Source organism: Micropterus dolomieu, linkage group LG17 (genome assembly GCF_021292245.1).
Source record: "Micropterus dolomieu isolate WLL.071019.BEF.003 ecotype Adirondacks linkage group LG17, ASM2129224v1, whole genome shotgun sequence".
Taxonomy (NCBI): Eukaryota; Metazoa; Chordata; class Actinopteri; order Centrarchiformes; family Centrarchidae; genus Micropterus; species Micropterus dolomieu.
Window position 1 is genome coordinate 22,625,864 of NC_060166.1, and position 9,995 is coordinate 22,635,858.

Consider the following 9,995-nt stretch of genomic DNA (forward strand, 5'->3'; position numbering starts at 1 on the left):
TTATGACCTCTTGCTTCTTACTGTATTACTCTGCCTGTAAAGGTAGTGTGGAGTACCATAAAGCACCTAGAGGACCAATATGATGGCTGAATGGTTGTAAAACCTAATGGGAGTCCAATAAAAGTGTCACAATGATCAGCTAGTTGCTTAACCAAATGACTAAATGGACAATAATTTGTCTCCACAATTTAGGTACTTTCTTGGGGAGATATGCGGCTGGGTCCGAGGCTGACTGTGAAGCTTGTTACCCGGGTTCTTACTGCCCCTCGTGGGCTCAGACCTCTGTGGACCTCCTCTGTCCCCCGGGGTGGTTCTGTCCACTGGGATCAGCATCTGGACATCAGCCAGGTACAGTAAAAACATCTGCATATGAACATAATGTCTGATATACAGTAAGTTTGTTTCCTAAATAGTGAGGCTGTGCAGTGAGTAAACCTCACTCCCGACATGTTAAGAGACGCACTGGTGACTGACGCCAGAGCCCATGGGTTTTAGCCTCCTCATCAGCGTGTCCGCTTTCCGTACCCGAGGTTGCCAGTTCAAGTCAGGACCGTGCAGTATGTTCTCGAGAGCAGCCGGTTACACTCACATAATACATTTGGTTTAGAAGTCTTTCTTTACTCACAGTAAAAGGTCCTACTGTGGTGCAACTTCACACTACATATGAATGATATTACACATTTTCACTGAAAGGTGATGCACAAAATACTATTAGCAATGTCAACATGGTATGTATGGCATTTGTCAATGTGTCCTGTGTGTTGAAGAAATATTGTGAGCCAGGTTCAGTGAAGAAGAAGTTTCGGTGACGAAGACTTAGGAGATACAGTGCCAGCATGTGAACACATCACATGCCAACACCAAATTTGAAGGATAACATCCCTTTTATGCTTCTCTCTTCCCCCTAGTGCCTGTGGGTTTCTCTATTAGGTCATCTTTCACCTAGAACAACTAATCTATCTGATGTTTTAGTTTTTGTTTCTGATAATCCAATTGGGCTTTTAATCGTTTATTTAACCTTAGAAGTAGGAGAATTTTCTCAACCCATGATGGATGGTTTATTTGGAACACTATTTTCATCTACTAACTTAATCGAATACTTTATTTGCTAGCAGTAGTTCGAGAAGACGTTTTGCTAATTTGAGCATGGAATGGCCCAGAACCTATAAAGAACCTCCAGCTCGTTGTTGTCAGAGTGAGGGCACCTGCTGTAGAGCCTGCTTTCTATTCTCTTTGCCTCCCACAGGATTTTTGTACAGGATGAATATTACTCACCCTCTTCTCCATTGTTTCCATAGTACCCCATTAGGCATGGTGAAATTCAGCAGCCATGCTTTCTTTCATACATAGTTGCCACATAAATATATTTTAAAAGATCACATTAGGACTGTATTGTATATACACATTACTCTTGTTTTCACTGAAAACAAGGAGGCACCAGATCACAGTTTGAACTTAATCTGACTGTGTCACAGGATGTCAGTGCCCACCTGGCCATGGATGCCCAAATGGTAGCGCAGAGCCAGCCATCTGTAACCCTGGCACTTTTCAATCTTCATCTGGACAGTCCACGTGTAACACCTGCCCACCAGGTAATTAAAACAAACACCTGTGCACTCACATTCATACTATAAACTGTACAGAAAGACAAAAAGGGTGACCTTATTATAAAACGAGATAAACCACCTTGTCCAGGTTTCTACTGTATGGAGGGTTCATCTCTGCCATCTCCGTGTCCGATGGGCAGTGTCAGTCCATCATCTGGCAGGACATCCCTGACTGACTGCTCCCCCTGCCCCTCTGGCTATTTCTGTAACAGAAGTGCTCTGACAGAGCCTTCTGGACCCTGCAGCCCAGGTCTGACAGTCAAATGATGTCAGAGAACTGAGCTATAAGAATGTCTTTTCCTCTACTGCATTAAGCCTCAGTTTGTCCTGAATATTTATCCTACATTGTAAATGTTACAGTGTTTTCAGTGAGATGTCTAACCTTATCTACCATAGGGTATTTCTGTTCCCTGGGGTCCACTGAGCCTTCTCCTGTCTCCCATCCTTTTGGAGATGTGTGCCCCATGGGATACTTCTGTCCTCAGGGTAGTGGGTCACCAAACCCCTGTCCTGTTGGCAGCTTCCTCCCAGAGACTGGAGCTTCCTCCCCCTCTGACTGCCACCCTTGTCCCCCAGGGAAATACTGCTTCAGTCCTGGAGGCTCACAGCCTACAGGTGGGGGATTTCATCTGTACAGGTTCAGAGGTTACACATCACATTAGCCTAGTTCCAATCCCATCAATGGCTGCCCATATCAACCACTGTTTCCAGGATGCAAATATGAGTAATGAAGTGAAACTAAATGGCAATTCAGGTCTAATTATTAGGCCAAAATTACATATGATGAGACAGATAATCATTCCTTGCTTGCAACACTTTTCTAATACCTCTCTCGGATAGGTCTGTGTTTTGCAGGTTTCTTCTGTTCTGGAGGTGCTGATAGCCCCACACCCCGAGCCATCTCATCTTTGTTCAGCGGTCTTTGTGAAATACTAGAGGTTTATGCTGCAATGACAGGTGCCGCCCTCTGGATGCATAATATGTGCTGCTTCAATAGCTCCAGTACTTCTGGTAAAATATGGGTTTCTTCAGTTTGTAATAAAACAATAATACTTCCCTTGAAAGGGCAGTACATCAATTTCGTCAAACTATTCAACCAGAGTTGAAAGTCTTACGTGTTGTGATAAATGTCCCACAGAGCAGCAGCTCTTCACTTTGACCTTCCACTTAAGTATTTTACAATTAATCATTGCCTTGTAGTGTTATATTGTAAAAAGATGTTCCCTTGGCAGTTGAACCTGTTAAATCAGCATGTAGAAAGGGAAGAGTGGCTCCTCTTTGGGTTCCTGTCTGCCAGACAAAGATATTAACTTAGACATCTTTCATGCTTTATGTGCCATGTTCTGTTATAGGGAGAGACGCTAGCTGGATCGAAGAGGTAACGGCGCCACGGGCTGATTCAGACCATGCTGTGATTCACCCACCGCCATGTCTCAAGAGTCCACATTATGCATGTTCCACCTACAGAGGAGATATATGCCCTAGGGGTGGGTAAATCCTGACAGTGAACTTGTGCACTCGATGTAATATTTTGCTCATTCCCTCAGTCTTTTTTTGCTCATGAAATGGTAGTCCCATTCAACACAATTTAATCTGATCTGTCTAGTGTGTAGCATATTATATTATATTATATTATACTACCACTTCATGGTGGTACCACAACGTGGTTTGAAGAATGAATGTTTTTTCACACAAAACTGCATGGTTAGTTTTGTTAAAAAGTCAAGAATTACAGAAAAGGTTTTGTCAATGACACCCCATGATGAAATGATTGTCCTGATGCTGTAACAAGATAAATGCTGGTAGATATGCAAATAGAATTCCACCTGCAGATTACTCTATGATGAAAATTTCAATATTTGAAGTCCTGAAAGCCTAAATGCTGGAGTTGCACTTCATTCTTCAGAAGCTGGAGATGGCTGGGTGGTGAAGTGATGTCAGAGCAAGGAACAGATTTAAATTCTTGCAGCAAAGTAATTACTGCCCCCTGGAACATAAAATAATCTGAGGGTTATCTGTAAATAGAAGAAGCAGGAAATAGGCATGTGGGAATAAAAAGTTCAGACTGTGAAAATCTCTAGAAAGGAGTGTGTGCATAAGAACAGTAATCCTCCTGATTGGACTTTTGGTTTTGCTAAGGTTGATTTATTTCCGTGATACTTTTTGTGTCTGTTTTCCAGGTTTCTATTGCCCCTTGGGCTCAGCCTATCCCCAGCCCTGTGAGGCTGGCTCATACTGTAACCAGACTGGTCTAGATGCCCCGGCAGGGCTCTGTGCTGCAGGATATTACTGCCCCAAAGGCTCTTTGAACCCTCATGCCACCCTTTGTCCCACCGGACACTACTGTCCCCGTGGAACTCCTCTTCCTATGGCCTGCCCTCTTGGAACCATAAAAAGTGAGATTTTTTGTAATATAGCTGTAATTGTTAGATTCATCTAATAATCTAATTTATTGTTTGAATTTTGTGAACAATTTAATTATCAAAAGAAAACTGCAACGTGTTTTCTCTACGTTTGAAAACAGAGACAATTCAGGACAAGTCAGTAATCGACCCCCCTTTTTCAGTCATGAATTAAAGATGAATGAGTTATCTGACACAATACTAAACTGCGAAACATCTAATCCTCTTTGTTGCACACATTGTCAGTTTTTCATGCTAATGTCCTTACATGAACTGGTGTCTATCTTTGCAATTCAGTGATGCAGAGAAATTTGAAAACTTCCAGTGAAGGTTTTTTTCTTTCCCCTGGGCGCCTATGAATAATTTCAGTCACAAAGTGATTTAATCATGTAATAGTATTCTTGTCTCGCGGCGGACAAGTAGAATCCTATTAAAATGTGTTGTATCTCCTTTGTGTGGTTATGAATTAGAAACTGATGAGGGAATAGGTATGCACTTTGTATCACATTAACATTGTTATCTATTTTAATGCTTTCATTACATCAACTTACAAAGTGATTTGGTGATTTTTTCAAGTCAACAAACACTGTGTACACATGGTTGCATAGTTAAAACACCAAACAATTCAATACTTTAAATACTTTAAATATTTCATTTCCATTTGATATGTATACTGTCTGCTATCTGTCAGGTTCTCTTGGTGGGGCTACAGTCGAGGCTTGTCAGCTGTGTCCTGCAGGTCACTACTGCCACCAGAGAGGAAGAGCTGAGCCAAGTGGCCAGTGTGCAGAAGGCTACTACTGTCCTGAGGGACAGAGCTCTGAGAGACCACAACAACATGTCTGCTCAGCGGGACATTGTTGTGAGAAGGTCATCCATCTAGTATTAGCCTTCAAGCTACTGTCAGTCATCGTTGCTGAATAGTGTGTGATGTCTCTGTGTGTGCATTACTGCATACTATAAGTCAACTGATGTTTTTCTCAACTGTCTAAGTCCTCTTCCTGTGCTATGTCTCTACTGTTATTGTTGCAGCATGATTAAACCTGATGGTGCATGTTATTCCCCTGATATAAAGTCTAATAAAATCTATTTAATGGTTGCTCCAGGGCAGTGTCAGACAGACAGCTTGCCTTCCAGGCAGTTACCAGCTAAAACAAGGCCAGGGCAGCTGCGAGACATGCCCTGCTGGTACCTATTGTCAAGATGAAGGTAAAGCTGATGGATTGACAAATTGTTGGGTGACAAAGCCTTTAGCAGCTAGGGGTTCATAAATCTATTTATACTGTATCTGTACATCAGGAATGACCCTTCCAATTCCATGTGAGAGAGGACATTATTGTCCCAGTGGATCAGCAAATCAACATCCCTGTCCAGCAGGAACCTACGGAAACATGTCAGGGCTGGTTGCGGAATGGCAATGCTCACTGTGTGACCCTGGGATGTACTGTAAAGGAACAGGTACAATGCACCCACTCCTCTGACCCTATCAGTTACTTTTGTGTATTTCTCACAAATATATCTATCTTGCAGAGAGCTGCAGCATAAATTTAGTGGTGTATTTATAATCAATTGGAGGGAAATGGCTACCCTGTTAGGGTGATTAAAAACTTGCTTGGATGCTATTTGTTTAAAGGGAGGACTTCCCCCAGTGGGCCATGTGCTGCAGGGTTTGTTTGTATTGGGGGGGCCTCTGCACCTTCACCACTTGAAAGTCTGACTGGATTCCCATGCCCTCCTGGCTTCTTCTGCTCTGTGGGGACATCTGTACCAAAACCATGCCCAAAAGGAACATTCAGGTTCATATTTCTGTATCTTTCAATTACATCTTCCTCATATCTTTAATTACCACAGACAAATTTTTATAAGACAATAAAGTAAGATGATTTGAATTCTAAAACTACACTGATCTTACAGTATTACAGTATGTGGTGACTAAACATTGTACTTATGTAATGAAATCTGCAGACATTGAAGCAGGTAATGCTTACTAAAATATAACAGAGTGATAAAACAGGAGATGTAATCTGAAGTGTTATCCTTTAATAATTACATTCTATCACTTGACTACTACTGCGGTTTATAGTTATTCAAATGTTCACATCTTTTGACAGTGAGCAGAGCGGGCTTATGGATGAGTCTCAGTGTCGCAACTGCAGTCCTGGCTTCTACTGTTCAGAGACCGGCCTCTCTGGAGTCTCTGGACCCTGCTTGCCAGGTCTGAAATAAGACAGGGAATTTAGTTATGTTGCATGATACATAATCCTAGTTAATATAAAAGTGAAGCTTTAACAAACACTTATTGAAGTGATTCTCTCCAGGTTTCTACTGTTTAGAGGGATCCCAGATTGCTACTCCAATGTCAAGTGTATCTGGAGGTGTTTGTCCAGCAGGTCACTACTGTGCAGAGGGCAGCAGTGTACCCTCACCCTGCCCAGCTGGCTCATACCAAAATGCAACTGGAGGAAAAGGCAAAGATGACTGCAAACCATGCCCTCTTGGTAAAGAGCCAAACTGACTTTTATTTTAGCTGTACAATTTCCCTCACCCTCTTTGAAGATGTCTTCACTGTTACTGTAAATGTCCTTGCCAGGCTGGTTCCAGGATTTATCAGGCCAAAGAGAGTGCAATGCTTGTCCTCCTGGGTTCCACTGCCAGTCCCTAAGTCCCAGCCCCATCAGCCCTCTGCCCTGCCCAGCTGGCTACGTCTGTCCTAGGGAGAGTCCAAACAGTCAGCCTCTCCCCTGCCCCAAAGGCACCTACAGCCCCAACCAGGGTCTCACCACCACAGGTAAAAACCCAGAGAAAAGAGATCAGGTGCACTTGTCTGGCTTTTTGTGAAAATGTATAAAATAGTAAATAGAGACTAGAAATAAAGACTGATTAGGAGAGTAAATTATTTATAATTTCAAGACTTGTGAAACAAAGCATATTTTCTTTAAATTATCTTCCTCAGTTTAGTTTGCTTTAAGACATTGACAGAGTCTAAGAGACACAATTGAGCTCACCTGGCAAGTAGCTTGTTTTGCTGTTTGGACTGAGATCAAAGCTGTCAATCTGTGTTTGCAGGTGAGTGCCTAATGTGTCCAGCGGGTCAGTTTTGTGGATCTGAAGGTTTGGTTGAGACTTCAGGACCTTGTGCTGCCGGATTTCTTTGCCTGATGGGTGCCACAGTGCCAAACCCAACTGACAACAGAACTGGATCTCTCTGCCCACCTGGGATTTTCTGCCAACAGGGATTAAGTGCAGGTAGATAGAATAAGTGTGTATGTTTAGGTTTCTCAGTAATTTCTTGCAATTTCTATGCAATTTTGGCTGATTTGATACATTGCAAAGATTAAATCCTTCATTTGAACTTGTGGTTTTCCCTTTTGTGCTAGGTGATTGCTGGGCAGGGTTTTATTGTGGCTGGGGCTCTAGCAGAGCAGACACAGCTCTGTGCCCAGCTGGTTTCTTCTGTCCTAGAGGAACACCAGTCCCCATGCCTTGTCCTGCAGGAACATTTAGCTCTGAAACAGGCAACATACATCAACACAACTGCACCACCTGTACCCGTGGATACTACTGTCCAGGTGGGAAACATGGCCTTTTCTAGAGTTATCTTAAGCAAGAAGAGCAAGAGCATTTTACTACATTCAACAATCATACATTTACCTTACATTTATTCATTTAGCTGATGCTTTTATCCAAAGCGACTTACAATTGCTATATACGACAGAGGTCGCACGCCACTGGAGCAAGTAGGGGTTAAGTGTCTTGCTCAGGCACACATTGGTGTCTCACAGTGGATTCAAACCCGGGTCTCTCACACCAAAGGTATGAGCCTTATCCGCTACTCCATCACCACCACTACAGAGAGAAATCTGTGGGGGGTATAGATAGATTTATTTTCCAGCAGTAGTCACAATAGATTAGCATGCAGGACAGCCACAGGACATGTTTTTTTAAGTTATTTTAATAAGGTACACAGCTATCATCACAGACATGTTGAAAGGACACTAATCACTGGCTAGCTAGCCAAATATTTACAAGCCCATATGTTCACTTTTTAATGAAAGCAAGAAATTCACACCGATTCTCTGGGATTTTCCAAAGTCATTCTGGGAAGAACATGGTTTTAATAATTGAAGCAGAGCCAATACATCTAGAATTACCGCCCAAGGTTGAATGCCTCCGCCAACCAGCATAGTTTCAGTTTACCTCCATGTCTGTACAAACTCATAATATTTGTAGTAAATACTCAGAAGGAATTGAATAGAAAGTATGTGTATTTTTGGCTAAATGGAAGTTATCATTATATTGATGATACATATGTATGTTACCAGTGAAATATTCATTGTTGAACTGATAAATGAAGGATTATCATAGATGTGTTGGCAAAACAGGTACACATGTACTTGATTACAATGTAAAGAAGGATTGTTTTAAAGTATAGCTACACAATATGCTGCTTTTGTTTTCTTCTGGCATTTTTAGATGCAAAGCCTCTCTTTGAGCTATAGGTGAAGCTCACTCGCTCACATATCATCATTAGCTAGGCGCACTCCAATATGGTCCAATCTCCCCTTCTGTGCCTGAGTTATGGTGTTGTATAATAGCCCAAAAAATTTTCAGGATATTATGATGTCACAGTAAAGTTGAAGTGATGACATGGTTTGAATGTTTGTCATAACTGCTTCATTAATTCTTGATATGGCCAAAAACATGTTTGTTAAGGCCATCAAAGTCAATAACTTTAGACATTCCAATGTTGTGGAAATGATGTTCATTTAATTGGTGTCATCAGATGTCATCTGTGTTTATTTATTCTTCTTGGTGTGGCTCAGTTGAAGGTACTATACAGCCTGCACTGTGTCCTGTTGGATACTACTGTCCTCCAGGACTGACCATAGGACTGGAGTTCCCTTGCCCACCTGGGACTGTGCAGAGCCAGCTTGGAGCCTTCAGTCCTGATGCCTGCCTGCCCTGCCCTGCTGGTATGGAAAGATTTGTGTTTTATTCTACATAATAGGAAATTCTTTTGAGCTATGTAATGCTTATTGATGAAGAATGTATTAATGCTATACTTAGCAGCCGATGGTGTTTCTTTCTAATTAGAAGTGTAAGTAAGTATAATTTTAATGTGTAACCCTAAGTGTTACAGTAACTGCATTATCATGAAATACTCTGTGGTGTATTTAAAACTGTTTTAATTGTCAGTATTGGCATTCTTGGGATTATTTATCTCTAACTGATTACTAAGTCTGGCTGGTTAGACATTCATTAAATTAAATTTGGTTAATTAAGCAATTTTTAAATTAAGTGAACTCTCCTGAATAAAATGTGCTAATTTCAGCGTCAATATATCAAATTAGGTTTTCAAAATGCAGTCAAATACAGTCATTATAAACGGGAATGTTGCTCATTGAACATCATCCATAATTAAGTACTTTTCAGGACACACCCTTAGAGCTGTGCTCTTCCTCAGAACAGAATTTACAAAACCAATAATTGTAAAAACCTTCATTTGAAATTTGATGTGACCTTAACTGACATATCTTCAGAAAACTCAGGATGTCTTAAGCAGCAAGATTTCTTGAAGCACAGCTGGGAGACAAAGGCATCAGCAGTACATACTGAAAAAACAGTGTAGTACCAAAACAAATCTGAAGGATACTTACTATCGGGGAATATTTATCCTTCCTAAACCTACAGAGATTCATTGTGTGTCCAAATAAGGTTATTCACCCATCTATGCATGTATGAAGATTCTATTGGGAATTGGTTCAAAACAAGGATGCTATGCTTACTTAAGTTAACCTAATTCACGTTGTGTCATTTAAGTCACATACAACACTCATTTAAGTCACATACAACACCTTCTAAAGAGTGCCAGCCAGTCTGTTTGAATCAAATCAAATCTAATCTAATCTTACCTAGGAGATGGACCACTTTGTTTGATTTATTTGTTCTGGAGAGTCACAGGCTGTCACCTTTGGCTTACCTGAAA

The 9,995-nt window shown here is 41.3% G+C and overlaps 1 protein-coding gene across 5 annotated transcripts in view; it reads left to right on the forward strand.

Annotated features, from left to right (window-relative positions):
- si:ch211-286b4.4 (SCO-spondin) overlaps positions 1-9,995 on the forward strand; it is a 64,114-nt gene that overhangs the window by 27,581 nt on the left and 26,538 nt on the right. For all 5 annotated transcript variants that reach the window (XM_046073616.1, XM_046073617.1, XM_046073618.1 and 2 more), the window contains 17 exons: positions 193-348; positions 1,476-1,592; positions 1,696-1,857; positions 2,004-2,222; positions 2,448-2,618; positions 2,960-3,094; positions 3,788-4,003; positions 4,701-4,879; positions 5,116-5,218; positions 5,309-5,467; positions 5,643-5,805; positions 6,121-6,224; positions 6,328-6,507; positions 6,600-6,797; positions 7,076-7,255; positions 7,387-7,578; positions 8,833-8,982. In XM_046073616.1, the coding sequence (XP_045929572.1) occupies positions 193-348; positions 1,476-1,592; positions 1,696-1,857; positions 2,004-2,222; positions 2,448-2,618; positions 2,960-3,094; positions 3,788-4,003; positions 4,701-4,879; positions 5,116-5,218; positions 5,309-5,467; positions 5,643-5,805; positions 6,121-6,224; positions 6,328-6,507; positions 6,600-6,797; positions 7,076-7,255; positions 7,387-7,578; positions 8,833-8,982 (2,784 nt within the window). The remainder of the gene's footprint in view (positions 1-192; positions 349-1,475; positions 1,593-1,695; positions 1,858-2,003; positions 2,223-2,447; positions 2,619-2,959; positions 3,095-3,787; positions 4,004-4,700; positions 4,880-5,115; positions 5,219-5,308; positions 5,468-5,642; positions 5,806-6,120; positions 6,225-6,327; positions 6,508-6,599; positions 6,798-7,075; positions 7,256-7,386; positions 7,579-8,832; positions 8,983-9,995) is intronic.